Here is a 17049-nt window from a genome sequence, read left to right on the forward strand (position 1 = left end):
AGGAGTCATTCCTCTGCATTGTAGGTCTGATGCTGTGCCGACATGGAAGAGCGCCCACATGGTTATTCCAAGGCACTTTTATGGGAAAGCAAGTCTAATTGCATCTGTGATTGCTTTCAGTCTCTAGGTTATGAAAAATATTTGCAAGAGTGCCCCTTGACTTTGTAAATATGGGGTGCATATGTGTTTTGTCTGTGTGTGGCACGAGGGAATAATGATGATTTCATTATGCAGAATAAAATTTTCTCTTAAGTAAACCATTTAGTACTTAATATTCTACCTCCAAAGAACTGCAGTTCATCTAAGGTCTCACGCATGATTGTGGTCTACCATGTGTAGCCCTGCATTGGCATGAAGGCGAGAAAGACCTCTCTACTCCCTTTCGCTCTAAAATACTTTCCCAGATGCTGCACCCAGACCTGGAGAAGTAAATACACAGTACCGGGTTTCCAAGGATGTTAACTCTTGCAGCCCACTCAGTCCTCAACAGAGGGGTTGAGATAGCTACTTGCTACTGAAAAGTCCATTACTGGGTCCTTCGGGAAGTGCGTCTGGAGTTGCTTGTGTCCACCGTGTCCTTTTCAGGGCAGCCTTCGATTGGAAACATGGTCTTTGAGAGCGGAGTGTGTTCAAAGCTACAAGTAAGCATCACAAAAGCCTTTGTTTTATTGTTTTGTTCAGGTCTTGTTTTTTTTACTGCTTGCTTTTTTCCATGGCTGAAAGGAAAAAATTGGTAGAGCCTGAAAGCTAGGGTTTTTTTTAGTCTCGACTTTTTGCAAATAAGTAGGTAGAAAACTGGGGAAATTTTACAAAAACTTCTTGTTTCATGAGAAAGGAAAAAGATCAGATAATACCTGTGTGGGACAAGGGGTTGTTTTCTGCACTTCCGTGTTTTGTCCACGTAGGTTATGAAATGTAGTGGTGTCTTGGTCACGTTAACTCTAATGATCTTTTTCCCTTGTCATGTGTATTTTTGTTGGTAAATTACATTTACCATTTTACATCAGCAATGCCCTTGACAGTGTACATAACTAATCCTTGTCCCAGAGCATTGATTCATTTGTATCTCACATAGTACTAGGTATGCATACTAGGTATGCAAAGTCTGCACAGAAACCTAAAAAAGAGAAAATAGAACAGAAATTTATTGGATTCCTTCTTTGTTTCTCTTCTGTGTGTGTGCAGTGACAGAACAGGGCAGAGACTAGTGTAATGGATTTGCCTTCTTAAACTACAAAGAATGACGGTCTTGTGAGTCTGGTCACAAAAGTTTTTTTTTTCTGGGATTTGTAAACTGAGGCAGCTGTAGACCTAGAGGGTTGTGTGGGACAATATACAGGAGGAGGAAAGAGATAAGGGTGCTGAACTAGGACTGATCTTGCAGAGTGTCCAATATATTATCCACATTCTTCACATACCATATCCCATACTAAATCCAAAACAGAGCAGCTACTGAGAAGAAAATTAGCTCCATCCCAGCCGAAACCAAGACACAGAGGGAGTGACAAGAAGGGCCAGGACACAAACGGGACCCAAGTTCAGCAGTACAGTGACATGAAAAGATAGTTGTGTGTTGAGATGTGGGAAAAGGATTTGCACTGGAGTTATCAGAAGCGGAGCTTGTAAATAATGGGTTCAAGAGCTGCCAAAAGTGTGATGAAGTTCTTCTTGTTTTAAGGTGTAGGCTGTCACTATATTTTTGACTTGAAGAAATTGTTTTGTTCGCAGTTTTCACATGAAGAAACCATGTCCCTGTGCTTTGCCTAAGTCATACTGAGAACAAGAAATAGAAAACCTGAATTTCAAGACATGTCACAGGCAGCACACTATGTTCCTGTTCTGCTCGTAGAAATTATTTTCCCAGACTTGCTCAACTGATACGAAACTTTAATCTCTTCCCAGAAAGATATTTTATTTGCATGTTTTGACAATACTGAAACACAAAAGTCAAATTCACTGTGTTCGCCAAAGAGATATAGCGAATGAGTAACTTGGAAACAGAGATCCTAAATGACCTCCAGAAAGACATGTAAGTAATTGAATTGGAGGTTTTGCATAAAAATGATTGAAAATATTTCAAACTTTTAAAGGGATGAAACGGAAATCTACTGGTTTCATTACAGAAAGTACAATGTTCCTAATATATGGAGTCATAACATTGCTGTTCCCTTTCTCTACAGTTTTGGGAAGGTTGTTGATGCTCACTGTGTTGGTTTTCCTACCTGCAGAATGGGCACGATATTTTTTACGCAGTGCTATTACAAAGACAGACTTTTCTGAAGTATTACATTTAAAAAAAAAAAAAAAGCTTTATAAGGCACTTTGAAGTTGGAAAGTGCTTTATAAGTGCTCTGATGTTTTTTCATTAAAAAATTATGCTAATAAAAATATCACACAAAACCTAAGAGTTGTCATTTTTTCCTTTTCCCCTAAGTCTAAAAGCTAAGCTGCCCTTTTCCTCTGGGAGTGCCTGAGGATGTTCATTATCAGATAGTGGTTTTGCTGTAAAAAGATTATTTGCTGCCTGAAATTGCGTATTTTTAGTAGAAATGCAAAATCTAATTAGCCATCATTTGTGGTTTTCAATTTACGATTTCCCCTCCCAGAGTCCTATCAATATGGGTGCAGTGATTGTCCCATGTTCTCAAATAGTTCTAGTGTTTGCATGGAAGCTGAAGCCAGCTGACGTAGATACTATGCCTTATATATGTTGTGTCATATCCTGTAGTAGAAACCAAAGCAGGAACCACCAGGAGATGTCCTCAGCCCTGAAGAGATCTGTTCACTTTGACTAGAAAATTTAACATCATCAAACATAGGCAGAGGCATGCTTGCTCGATTATTTCATAGAATCATAGAATGGTTTGGGTTGAAAGGGACCTTAAAGATCATCTAGTTCCAGCCACCCTGCCATGAGAAAGGACATCTTCCACTAGGCCAGGTTGCTCAAAGCTCCATCCAACCTGGTGTTGAACATTTCCAGGGATGTGGCATCCATAGGTTCTCTGGACAACCTCTTCCACTGCCTCATCCCCCCTCACAGTAAAGAATTATTTCCTTTCTTTCAACTTGTTATGGGCTGAATCCCTAGGACCTCACTCTGGTTTTATGTGGGGAATATTCCTTCAAGAGTAATGGAAATAAAAACTGAGTGTATAAAGAAGTGACTGTAGATAGCAGAACTGGGCAGTTGCCACCAATTAGACTGTGCAAGTTTGACTTAAACCCATTGGATTTTGTGAATGGAGTGAGGGACGGCATGTCCCCTATGCTCCCATCCTCCCAGTTTGGAACCTATAAATCAGGTGTCATTTCCAAGTGCTTTTCTAACTTTGTCTTCTCAAAAGTGGAATTTCAGCATGTGACTCTTTCACTGGGTGATGGAAAGCTTAAATACAGAAAAGTCTCACTAGATGGCCAAGCCTGTACTAGTCCCTTATGTGTGTATTTTCTTGTTGACAGTTATTGGGAATAAAAATGTTACCAGTATTTCAAAATGCTGAGTATTGTTGCAGGAAGGGGCTACAAAGAAGTGATGTAATAACTTGGAGTCATGGTGAGAATTACATGTGCAGAAAAATTGGATAGCTGGGAATGTCTGAGGAGGACACAAATAGGAAGGGACGTGGCACTCATCTGTAATACCAGAGAGAGGAGTGAGTTTATGCCAAAGAAATAAATTGTTTTAGAACTTGATCACTAGGATGTTTTCTGTCCTGGTAGTAGGCAGCGTTACCTCATCATTACTTAATGACACGGTTGCCAAGAGCCTGCCAAAGTAATGAATAAATGAAGCTCAAATAATACACAAATGAAAGGAACTGCAAGTGTGCAGCGGGTACACAGGACATCTGCAGTTGCAGTAAATAAAGTTTCTTGCCTAGGGAACGTTAGCCCGGCTCTGTTTCCTGGAGCTCCAGAGCAGTTTGCCTGCTGGCAGAATAGCCCATCGTTATTTACATGGGTATTTTTGTGGTGCCTGTCTTTGAAGCGTCTGGGATCAAATACCATGATACCAGCTAGCTGATGAGCAGAGGATAACTTCCAAGGAACGTACCGCGTGGGAAATTCTGCCCAGAGTAGAACAGATCCTGATCCCTTCATCTGTTACATGACATGGTCCCCAGCTCGTACATACATAGGACTTTTTTTTTTTTTGAAGGAATATGTAAATGTCATTGGATTGTAAAGTAAAAGTTTGAGAGAGATTTATTTTCTTAGGTGAATTATCTTCCGGATGTTAGAGGACATGAATAAGGATCTGGGAAGACAGATGTTGGGCTGCGAGGAGGGTGGAAAATTTTGGAAGGATTGACTGAACACTGTTCATTATTCAGCATTATTAATTCATTATTTGTTTGAGTTTAGGGAGATTTATGAGTAACCATTGTAACTATGTTCTTAAGTGCTTAAGTGAGAGGAGTCATGGTAGGGTAAGAAAAATAATAGGGTAAAAGTAATTAAACTAATTTGGATTGTGGCATCTGGACTACAAAAGGCAAGATTTTGGAGGGCTCTTAGAAATAGATGTTTTGTTAATAGAAGATTTTAAAAATTACTAGTTCCATTTGGGGCTTTGAGTCATACCTTTAAAACTTCGTCATTAACTTCCCCAAACAACAGAATATACTAATTTTCTACAGGGAACTGTCTGGAAGAACTTTTTCATGCTCCAGGGTCCCACTTGATCCTTGTAAATGCCTGTCATGGCAAACTGCTCACTGTCCCTGAATTGCAAAACAGAGCTGCAGAATAACATCAGAATACAATTTCTCTGTGTTTTGGCATCTTTTTGTCAGATTTTGGATCAAAACGATTGAGCTCTCAAAGACAAGTGTGAAAGTAGATGGTCAGCTCCTGTGGAAATGTTCACAGCTTCAGGTGTTTATTTTTAAATGAGTAGCTTCTATAAGTCTAAGGCTTTACAGATTCAGAAGATTGAACTAACATGATAAGGTTTTATCTTTTTCCGTTTTTTTTTTAGTCCTCATGTTAATTGCTACATTTTCTTAGTCTCTTTCTGCAGCTCTCTTTACTACCATTTTCCAAAAACTGTCCCCTGTTTTTTGTCTTCTTCCTTCCCATGTTTCTGCTACCCTAGGCAAGACTCATACCACCTGCTTTTTCTCCTTAGAGCTGAATGAGAACTTGAGTGTGTGGGTGCGTGACAGTAACTCTGTACCCTTGCTCCGATGGCTGCCAGGCCATCGAAGGAGCTGAAACGTGCCCACACTTTGAACCCGGGAGTTCCTTAGACACTTAAACTCAAGTGCTCATACAGAGGCAGAAGTGTATGAGTCAAAATGATTGAGTATTTACTTCAACTTCACTACAATCCGGTCTTGAAATAGCTTTAGAAATATATATGTGTGTATATATATATATATATAAAAAATATAAGCATTGGTGCTAGTTTCTTCCAGTTAACTGACCGATTTTGTCCATCTCCTCACTCACTGCTTTCTGGGTTGCCCTGCTGAGGTCCAACTTCTCTGTGTTGATTGTATTGAGAATTTCAGCTATGAGTGCTCAAGCTCGCCAGCCAAAGCTAGGGTGTGATGCCTGACACCAGCTTCCCATCCTCTAGCAGTTCTGTTTCTCCTGGTCCTTTTTCCATCCTTTGAACTCCTGGATCTTCTGGTTTTTCCAAACTCAGTGGTTAGTCTTCATGTCTGGGATGGTACCAAACAAAAGGTTAGGAGTTAGTGTAGTATTGCTTATGAAGACTATTTTTTTTTTCTAGCACTTGTGCATCCACAGATAATGTAGGTATTTAACAAAAAAAAAGTAATGTTATTATTCTTTCTCGAAAAAATAGATTTGTGTAAGATGTTGTTGATTAATAAATGAAAAATCGTATCTTTCACAGTTTTATTTGCAATGGCTTTTTTAAGGTGCATATCAGTTAATGTCTTCAGAGTAATGCTGCTTTCCCTGTTTTTTTCCTTTTTCTGCTATACACATATATTTAATTGAAAATAATGAAAGGTCTTCTTAGGTTTAGCTTGAAAGAGTGATTTTCCTTCAGTGGTGTAAATAGCTTGAGAGGAATGTGGTTAGTCCTGTCTCTTTCACATAGCTCTATAGGGGCTGGGTAAGCAGGACTCATTGAGGAGGGAGGCTGGAAGCAACACCTGGGAACTCCGGCCAAGTGACCCGCACTCACGGCCTTCCCTCAGCTGACTTTTGTTTCTTACCCCAAGTGATACTGGTTTAATGGATGAGCAAACTATTTCTGGTATTTCTCTTTCACCAATCATCCCTTCCTGCATCACATTCTCCATTTGTCTTCTACTAAGGGAAGGAAGATCTGGAATTTTATGTACCGAAGAGGTTACTGCAGGGGAAGGATCTCATGGTAGGAGAGACTTAGAATTTCAGATGCTTTTAAATAAGAATCCAAAGCTTGACAAATATCCCCATGCTTTGCTCTGGAAGTCTCTGTAAGCAAATAAACCAACTGGTAGCAGTATCCAAAGTCTAAACAAAAAGAGAGTTTAAAAGTACATTGAGGATGGACGGGGCAAGCACTCCACTTGGAAACTGTTGATGCGGTTAGACCTGCGAAGTTGGATGGGAGTACCGCTGTATTTGTACGGTGCTCCACACCAACTGTTCGTGGCAGAGATATGTATGAGAGACAGTTCAGTGGCAAATCTGAGCACATTTTGTAGCACTGTGTCATTGGCAAGAGTGTGCAACCCGTCATCTGCCACGTAGCTCGTGCCTGTCCAGCTCACGGCAGCTGCTGGATTCCAGGTGCCCAACGCTGTGGCCGCCCGGGGCAATGAACACAATTTGGTGCTTTGTGCTTGGCTGACAGCTCTAAAATTATCTAGGCTAAGTTGCTGCTGATGCGGCTACGGGCTGTGGTCACCTCAGAGCCTAGATGCTGGGTTCTCCTAGCGGCAACTGTTTCCCACCCCCATCTGACATCAAAACTGCAGCACAGCCCAGATGGTGCACAGAAGGTACCAACCCAAGGAGCTCAAATGTTGCTGACAACCCTGCTGACATGCCTGTAAAGCATCCAATTTCCTTACAGAGGCACCCATGGCCGTTTCAGCTGGACTTTTCAGGGCTGTTTGAACTTTGTGATGATATTCTTACTCGGGAATTTTCTTTTGAAACCAAGGGCTCTCAGTAAAGAATTTATTGACTTTTGAAGAAACGCATGGAGGGAGGTGCTGCCTACGACAAAGCAAGTGTGGCGTCACTGGTTCATATAATTGAAATAGTTTCTTACAAGCTGCTCATGATTCATGAGAGATAATAAATAACTGAGGAATGATTGTGCCTGATGAAGGAAGCAGTTGTTGCTGAGATCATCTTTTGTTATCCTGGTTGTGATTAGCTGGTTTCAGAAGGGAAGGTAAAAAAAAAACATTTTTGACAGACCAAAGGAAAATACATACAGACCTCACCGTTTGCGTTCCTCAATTTTGGTGCATGCTTGGCTGTGGGATCAAGGTAACTGCCCAGAGCATTTAACATGCAGACATTGAGGGCTGGTGATAGAAATCACAAATAAGTATAGGCTATAAACATAGCAAAAATGGGATTTTGTAACAGCTTGGTTTATGAAAGCACAAAATCCAGATTTACTGTATTAATCTTCTCCTCTGACATGATATGACACAGAACATGAGGCAAGCGTTGTACTTCACTTTAAGTAAAAAGCGACCAGTGAAATGTTCCAAAAATCTAGACAACCTAAGTCTGATCTCACCGAAGTAAATTCATATTTATCAACAGCTTTGTGCAAGTCCCATGGCTGAATACATTTTAAAATTGTCCAAAGTTCCTGGTAACATCTTACATGTAAAATTAATTTTACTGAAAGTAAGTGCAATAAATAAAGAGGATGCTTTGCAGATTGAAATTTTATGTTTAATTGGGAAATCGTAGTTCATTTTTACCAGCTTATTAAGAAATGTCCTGCAGTGCTGTTCACACAAATAATTAGAAACCTTCATAAACCGCATAAAAATAATTGGAAGTCTGTAGTAGCCTGTGATAAGCTGCTGAAATATCAAGCAATTCTGGCCATTTTTGGGAGAAAGTGTAGCCTGATGAGATGAGGGCAGCAAACTATGAGAATAATTACGCAGCCCTTTGTCCTGATGTTAATCCTCACATCACCCCTGCAAGGTAGGATCTATATTGTTGCCTTAATCCTGTTGATTTTCTTAGTCATGTGAATGCCACAGGAATGATAAATCTCAAGGCCCTTTCCTTATATTCAGCAAATTTGGTACCTCGTAATTGTGTAATTTGGCCTAAAGCAACCCCTAGGCAGAGGGTGTTCACGGGAAGCGTGCAGAGGGGGTTGCGGGGATTAAGAGCAACAAGGGGAAAGTCACCACCTGTTTTTCCCCCCCTTCCCCTCCTTCTTTTGTCTCTCCCAGGAGAAAAACCCTACAAATGTACCTGGGAAGGCTGCACCTGGAAGTTTGCTCGCTCCGACGAACTGACGAGGCATTACCGCAAGCACACGGGAGTGAAGCCATTCAAGTGTGCAGACTGTGACCGCAGCTTTTCCCGCTCAGATCACTTGGCGCTCCACCGCCGCAGGCACATGCTGGTTTGAGAAACGCTACCTGTTCCAGCCGAGTTTAAGAGCTGGGTCTCTTAACCTACCCGGAGTGAATTCAGCAGGGCTGAATCCCCCTCTGCAGTGTTAACAGGCAGGGCTTTCCCTGATGTCCGTAACAAAAAAAAATAACAGAAATTTTAAAAAAATAAAGCAGGAAAAGAAGTGCCACTCTTCTCCTTGCCACCTGAAGTTAACCCCGTCTGCCCCTCAGCATGGCTACCCCCTGAAAGTGTCACCACAATCACCTGGGAAATAGCAGCCGAAATGCTACAGGAATGGGCATTATTTTACATGCTGCATCCTTTGACAAAAAAAAAAAAAGTGTTTATAGCTTGTATGTTTTCTCAGCTGTCGGACATTTTGTTCATGAAAAATCACTGCTGATTGGAGGATTAGATACCGCAAACCAGTGATGATGATGATGAGAGCAAGACCGCTAGACCTCTATTATCCCATCTTTTCCCCTTGTTTTGAATACCATCTGGCCGGTGTCAGCGTTACGCCAGAGCTGTGCTACAGACAAGCTGTGTGTGAGCAGGCAAGAAGATTCTGCTGGAGAGGTCCCACTGTCGGAGCTGAAGGGTCGCCTGAGCAGACATTTGCAATAACAATGGTGGCATTTTAATATTGTACCACAATTTGTCATTATGCCCTAGAGGACACCAGCCATTTAACCTTTTTCTTTTATCTTTTTTTTTCCTTTCTTTTCTTTTGTTGATGTTGTTGTGGAAGTCTGTAAAATAAACAAGGGGCAGCAGCATTTCTGCTGCAAGTACAATATTAAGTATCTGTATTTTACCATGGACTTATTTAGAACCATTTTCTGATTTGTATAGAAAGAGCCCATGTAAAAACTACTACCCCCTTCTCAACGTGCAGTTTTCTTTCATACAGGTATCTTCTTCCCTGTGACCGTTATTTGAACACAAGGAAATAGTCAGATCTTACACTCACTGGTACCAAGGTTGGTGGTGTAGTCATTGACAGGACGGAATTGAATGTACCAACAAAACAAGAGATGAAACAGCTGCATCTCTTGCAGAGAAAAAAGCAATAATTAGTAAAATGGCTCTCAAGACAATAATCTACTTCACACCCACAAAAGGGGGGGGGTATGCAGAAATAGCACTTAAGATCATTTAAGTTAATCTTTCTGATGGTTTCACTGACCTGCTAGGTGCCACAGTTAAGTACTTTCATTTCCTTAAACATAATATTTGTGTCTGGAAAGCAAGAAAGATAAAGGAAAGAGCTGATTGTTGAGAAGTCAATGGATGAACCATACGTAGGAAGGAGAAATGTTTCTGCAGTGGTGCTCTGCAAGACATTAGGTTTCTCCCTGGGAGTTAGGGAATAACAAGATTTTGCCAGTTGTCTAGTGTGATATAAATGGCCCTTTATATGGGTACCAGTGGCTGCCTCTGCTGGGATTTTCAATCCAAGCCTTTTCAGATTAAATAAAAGGAAATTCTTGATCATTCCCATACAGCCCTATAATTGTGCACCAATTTGTATTAATTGAATTATGTAGGAAAGAGAGAAACTCTTAGTCATCAGTTGTTCCTGCAAACAGAATAGTGTTTTTCTGTTTTCCTTTTTTTTCACAAGGATCTGCCTATTCAGCTCAATTCGACAAAGAGGAGGCTTGGCGACGTTTTTTAAGTGTTGAGATTTTTATAGCTTAGAGACGAAAGATGTATACATAAGGGTATTTTACAATGCATTTAATTATGGATATTTGGTTCCAGGAATTGCACAGATTAAACTTGTGATGCCACTTGTTCGTTTTTAAATGTTTGACCAGTCTGAATTAATTTCTGATTCCTGAAGTAGCCGTAGTAATGTTGGGGGGATTCTGAAATCAAGGGGTAATCTTTAAGAAAAACCAGCACAGAGTACCCATACAAAGGCTGAAAGCAATTACAGTTAATTGAGAATTGATGTAACTGAGATAATACTTTCTAACAGCATTCACAGGCCCGGGAGTCTGATTGTCTTTAAATACATTCTTAATATTCCCTGATTCCAGATAGTTTCTCAGCTCTCTGAAAGAAGAACTTCAGTACTGTTAAAGCTCAAGCTTTCCTCTGCTGAGTGATCAGCAGGGAAACCCGAGAGAAATTACTCACAGCCGTTGTGGGAAAAACGCCTCTATCAGTTCCCATTGACCATGATGGTAAACAACTTCCACCAGATTTGGCAACATTTCAGTATCTGGCTCCAAATCAGGAATGAAGCAGAGGCGTTAAGTGTCTGTGCAAAGCGTGAAAAGGCTGCGATGGATCAGGGCTTCTGGATAGGCCATGGGGCACCAGCAACTGGTCTTTACCAGCAGCGTTACTGCTGTTGGTTTTAAAAAAAATTGGTTGTCAGTGTTGTGAAATGGTTCATAGCTCACATCTGAGGTCTGTCTTCTGTGTTCTTCAGTATCCTCCCCTTAAATGGATCTGTCGTTCTGAGCATTTAGGGAAAGAGGTCAGGTCAGGTAGAAGTCAATTGATAAATTATTTTCCTACCCAGGAACATTTTACCAACTAATTACTTGAATAGCAGTAATTCAGTTGAAGAGCCGATGGCATACAGAATTCCTTTCAGACTCTGTGATTTTTTTTCTCCCATAGAAAATTAAGTTTATTTGACCAGAAACTCTTAAGGTCATTCTGTTAGCATACAAGAGGAGCAGTGAGAGAGATTGTCTCTGATGTTATTCACAAAGACAGAGTATAAACAGGAGAGACCAGGTCCTCTTTAGGCTTCTCCTGCAGGCAGTGGAGAGAGAAAAACTCCTCCAAGAGCAACTGAGAGGCCTTAAATTTCAGCATTCAGCTCTGAATTGCCCCACGGAGGAGCAGACCCTGGGGAGGCTCATCTCCCAAGGCTGAGGTTGGTCTGTGCGAATCCCTTGTCTTTCAGCTAGTTGCCCATTTATTGACAGGGAACACTGCAACAGAAAGAGAGTCTGGTGTTATTCAAGGAACCCCAAGGTGATGCAGGATTAAAGCAGCATTCACACTAAGGGATGCAGGCACCGAGCATGTCAGTGGTAACAAAATGAAGCCAAAAGGTAAAGGAGTGTATGCTAGATTGTCTTATTTCACAGGCAGGAAGTATATCCTTAACCTTTCCAGCACTTGTGTAAGGGCTTTTCATGCTACTGTTACCTCTGGTCAACTTACAGAACCAGCAGTAGTCCACCACTGGGATTCATGTACCCAGGAAGGTTCTTGGTGAGTTTCTCATTCGTACCAGCACCAACAGGCTTTGACCTCAAATACTCTGTGAGGTTGTTTTCTGGTTTGTTTTCCCCTTCAGAAGTATTTTAAGAGAAGTTACTCTGTGGGAGGAGGGTTTTTGGATGTGGAGCTGATGTCCCTTAGATTCTCAGGGTGTCGTTCCATCAGTGGCTGCCATTCAGACCCACCAAACTTCTGTGCTTGTGCAAAGACCAAGGGCAATTGCTCCACAGTAGCTTCCTCAAAAATCCTGATATCCTATCACAGGTCTATGATATTTCATAACTGTGGCAAAGGCTTACATCATACCTAGCACACAGAAATACCAGATCTCATTTTGACACAACACAGTAGGTCCATTTTAATTGAGCAGCTGAGAGAGAGAAATATACAGTGTCCCATTCTTTCAGAAAGACAGAGATTTATGCTTTTCGGTGTGGAAGGATGGATAATATCCGCCGTGCCCATTACAGCTACAAGGGAAACTATGCCACAAAGTGTCAGATTCAATGGATTTGTCAGGAAATCTCAGTAGCCAGCATTATAGGAAAACTTAACGAGCAAGCAGCTTTGATACAGAACTTTCTAGATTTAAAATTGTCATTATTTTTGGAACACCTGTTTTATTCAGCACTGTAAAATTGGCTCATTGCAACAGCAGTTTATACTTGGAGATGAAGATGCAGTATTCCTTATTCTCTGTCATGCTTACACAATTAATTAAATAGATTTAGACTGACTTGTATATATGATTATTTGCTGGAATAGTGTATAACAAAATTAACAGTGTTAAAAATGACATCAGTGATGTTGATGTTTGGGGTAAACTCACAGTGCAGAGCATGGACAAATAGCTGGACAACCTTTCTCCCCTTTAATCATGGGAATAACAGTGATCATAAGTCTCATTTTCCATTAGCCACACTGAAAATGTATTCTAGTTACCATTTATAAATATAACTTCTGATAATAAATGCTGTTTAATGGAAAAAATCTCTTTCTCCTTTATTGAAGGTGAGTGCCTCAAAATCAGAGTAAGTTTCACCATTAGTATCCCACTTATTTTTTAGTTTGAACTTTGGTTTGGAAAGGTCAATGTGTGAAACTGCATCTTCCACAGCAGACCAGTCTAAAGATCGATCAGTAAATCCAGCCTGCTCCCCCATGCTCATCCATGTCCTCGTGCGTATAAACCCCAGCACTTCCACATGTCTCCCACCCATGCGCAGATAAAACCAAGTTTGTTTCAAAAATTAAAAAAAAATCAGAAAAGGAAGAATTGGAAATAAACACAGTAAAAGAAAAGACTACTTTCTTAAGAAACCAGCTGGTATTATTGTATTATGCCTTTGCCTGTGATTTATATCTTGAGAAGCACACAAAGAAATTTGGAGATGATGATTGTTATATTTGCACAGTTCTGTTACAGCGTAACATTTGCTGCGTATTGAGTGCTTATGAAGTCAAGCCCATTGGTACCTTAAAAATGCCTAAATTCTGATCAATTACTGAAGTAAATCAGGTTTTATTACACAAATATAAGGATACTGCATCTTTAGAAATCAAAATACCTTGAAAGTATTTTATTATGCTTGTAACAGTTTAAACATTCTGTAATATATGTGATATAGTGGAAAAGTATTTTCAACTCACAATTTTACATGGAGTGTAAATGAGTAAAATGAAATACATTTTTAAAAATCCTTTCGTTTTCATCAGGAAAAATGGTAAGATAATGCCTTGCAAAGCTTGAACACAAAGCATAAGAAGTGGATTATTCTGTTTTGTCAGAGCATGTTTTCTCTGCAAAATGGAGTGGCCACTTTTTTGCTGTTTCGCAGATGGCGTGTGATGTAGCGAAGTCGTACTGAGTCCTTCAGTGTCGAGTAAGTCAATGCTCAGAATGTCTTTGACTGAATAAAGGCAAAAAACCACAATCAAAATGAAAACTATATGAAAGGTTTTGGGGTTTTTTATTTTTGTTGTGTTTTTTTTTTTGCATTCTGGCATTTTACAGTGAACTGCAGATACAGTAACAGCAAACTCTCATTTGATTTTATTTCTTCTTGTATTTCCCTGACTACAATGCTTCTTGAATAAAGGTTGCAGAGCTGAAATAGGCAGCTACTCTGTGCTCATTCCGGGGGAGTTTAGTCTTCTAGGTGCAGTAACGTGTCAACAAAATCAATTGTAGCAGGACCGTTGTGACATTTAAAATGCACATACACTTCAGCAAGAGAGCCTAAAATCTATTTCAAAAGATGAAACAGAAACTGGAAGTGCCTGTTACTAGAACTGATGGGATGTTCCTATACTTTTACACAGCAATAACTTATGGGATTCTGTTAAGAATAAAGTGAAAATGAAATTTTACCCACAGAACAATAATGCAGCACAGAAACAAACACGAAGTGCCATTTGTATTTTCACATGTTGAGATACTGTGTTAGAGGTTTTAGTTGTTTTTCTCAGCTAACATCTGTCATATACTTGTAAGAAGAAAATGAATCTTAGTTTACAAATGACTCATATCCATGTTGATTCTCAGTAGGTGTGAATGGAGGTCATTGTCCAGTAATGTTCTAGGGAATTTCTTCCTAATTTATGTCTGATATGCCCATGTATCCAGGGTATTCTCTAGTGAAATGATCCAAAAACCAGCAATAAGCCCAGTGGAGCTTTTGTAGGGTATATGGTAGAACGGGGATTCTCTTGAAAAATCCTCTGCATTTAACTCTGGACACACAAGAGTTCACTTTATGTCTCCTTTTTATTCATCATGTAATGCTTATAGTATTTAATATCATGTTAGAACTGGTGGACAAAACAGATAACTTTTTTTTCTTTTGGGGACAAATAAGTGAGAAAAGTGGGGACTATCAGTCTAAAGACTGTATGAATAACAAGCAAGAAGTCAATATTGCTAAAATGGAGTAAGATATTTGTACTGAGTGACTTAAACATTTGCATCAATAGACTAATTGATCTTAAAAGAAAACAGCTAGCTGTGACTCTTCCACTTTTTTTTTTCTCAATTATTAATTTTTTTTTAATCTGGTAGGCTTCTGTAAAAAAAAAAAATACTAGCTACTGCTAATGGATTCTTAAAATAGCAGTGTAATGCCATCCCTCATGCTTCTTCTGTTTCTAAAAACAAATTTATTGGAGATCAAAATGTAACTGGTTGTCCTAATACCTTTACCAAGGAAGATTGCTTTCCATCTTCTAAATCTGTGCCTGTCATTTATCCAGGCTGAACTTTGTATTTGAAAAATTCCAGATTTTGCCTAGACTTTTGCCTCCATCAATGAGTGGCTGCTGGAGAGGGAAAATGGGTGCTGGTTTTTATTCACTGACACAGGATTGGGTGTGCATGAAAATGGTCAGATACAGAAGAAAGTGCAGGTGTGAAAAAACCACACATGAATTTGCATGTAAAAATTAGATATTTACGCATATCAGTTAATCATGGGACAAGACCGCTGGTTTAGTAACAACTTACTTTTAAATGTTAGGCACCAGTGGAAATAATCCCATCAGAACACGCGTGTATTTATTCTGTCATCCTGAACTTCATCTTCAGATATTAAGCACATACAAGAATCAGTTCATGCTAGGGAATTTGTTTTCAGAAGGACAAAGGAAACATCAGTTTCTTACCCCTTACCTAGGCCGTTATTGGAGGAGAGGGTTTGGTTCTTTGTTTTGGAGCAGCAACGCTATGAGGAGGCACCCTTAGAAACTTGGAATGTTGGGAGGTTTGGCTGACTCCAGCCCTATGTGTGTTAGTTCTTGTGTAGGACACGGCATCTTGTCTTCACCATCCCAAAATGAGCCAGGCTTTTTTTTCCTTCATTCTGAAAAACAAATAGAGTTGTGGTTTTTTTCTCAAGTTTATTGATTTGCTAGCATAACTGTAGCAGCTTGTGCTTACTGACTTTAAATTCGGAAATAAACTGAGTTGCCCTTTTAGTAGTTTTTGGATTGTTCAGTACACAGTTGTCCAGTCCTCCAGACTAGCAAAACTGTGAATGTGTATTTTAGCTATTGCAAAAATAACAATTGAAAAAAACATTTGAGGTCCTACTGTCCATATGTGTGACCTGCAACATCTTCCCCAGCTCAGTCTCAGAAGTTTCAGTAGCCAAGACGGTGTCGGTTATAAAAGAGCTGAATGATGGTTCACACGTTGACTTGCTAAACCTTGCTCCATGTTGTGACCTCTGCATTTAAAAAATAATAGTTCAGTGCCTGGTAGGGGACCACAGGTGATGGCTTTGATGGATTGTCATAAGCATGAACCATGAAATCCAGAAGTAGGTTCAGATACTGCTTTTCTCTCTGTTCTGCCTTTCTATATGTAAAAAGCTTCCTTGGAAAGACAGTTTGAGCCATAATCTTCATGGCTGAACTAATAATCTTTTTCACAATTCACAGTTCATGCTATTCTTTTTGGTTTCAAACTATTTTTCACTGCCACATTTGCATCTTATTTTTCATTGAAAGAAACATGGTTTATTTCTTTCCTCATCGTCCTATACATTGCCTCCTTGGTAATATATGTTCTCTGCTGAACGCCTACACAGTATGTTCTCTTGACCTGCTGTCTGTCCTTAAAAAGTTGTATCTCCCATTTGCACTTACAATAGAACATAGAGAGGTACACAGAGATGGTAATGAATTACTGAGGTTTCATGCACCATCAGCCTTAAGCCCTTCAAGCCACACACAGAGACACACGCATTAATACCCTTCAAGTGAAAGAGAGATTTGGACACCACTATCAACATGTGGGGTCAAAAATAGCATTATATTGGAAAGTTCTTTCAGCTGTGCTTAGGAAGAAACAACAAGAATGAAAAATAGCGTTCTTGGCCAAGTCACTTATGGATGAAGGAAATTCCCCTATGGCATAAGTTGAATTAAATCCTAAGGATGGGGTTGCATTTGGCCCCAAATTGTTCCTTCTAATCAGGTCGTTATCGTTATATGTACCAATGAGTTTTCATTTGATCCTCCTGTGTAAAAATACAAAAACATCCCTTAGTTTTGCAAAATGATTAATTTGGGACTGAAGCTTCACAGCAATGGAATTAGTATGTACGACACCTCAATCTTTTTCCCAGATAAGGTGCAAAAGGGAGGGTCATTAACAGTAACCCCATAGAGATAATAGTGTCAATAGAGGTCCTACACTTAAAAGGAATAAAAATACCAGTG

At 39.8% G+C, this 17049-nt stretch overlaps 1 protein-coding gene across 4 annotated transcripts in view; it reads left to right on the forward strand.

Annotated features, from left to right (window-relative positions):
* KLF12 (KLF transcription factor 12) overlaps positions 1–13946 on the forward strand; it is a 251675-nt gene extending 237729 nt beyond the window's left edge. For all 4 annotated transcript variants that reach the window (XM_086771780.1, XM_086771778.1, XM_086771782.1 and 1 more), the window contains one exon: positions 8409–13946. In XM_086771780.1, the coding sequence (XP_086627906.1) occupies positions 8409–8590 (182 nt within the window). In that variant the 3' untranslated portion in view covers positions 8591–13946. The remainder of the gene's footprint in view (positions 1–8408) is intronic.
* The last annotated feature ends 3103 nt before the right edge of the window (positions 13947–17049 follow it).

Source organism: Chlamydotis macqueenii, chromosome 1, assembly GCF_036417535.1.
Source record: "Chlamydotis macqueenii isolate bChlMac1 chromosome 1, bChlMac1.mat, whole genome shotgun sequence".
Classification (NCBI taxonomy): domain Eukaryota; kingdom Metazoa; phylum Chordata; class Aves; order Otidiformes; family Otididae; genus Chlamydotis; species Chlamydotis macqueenii.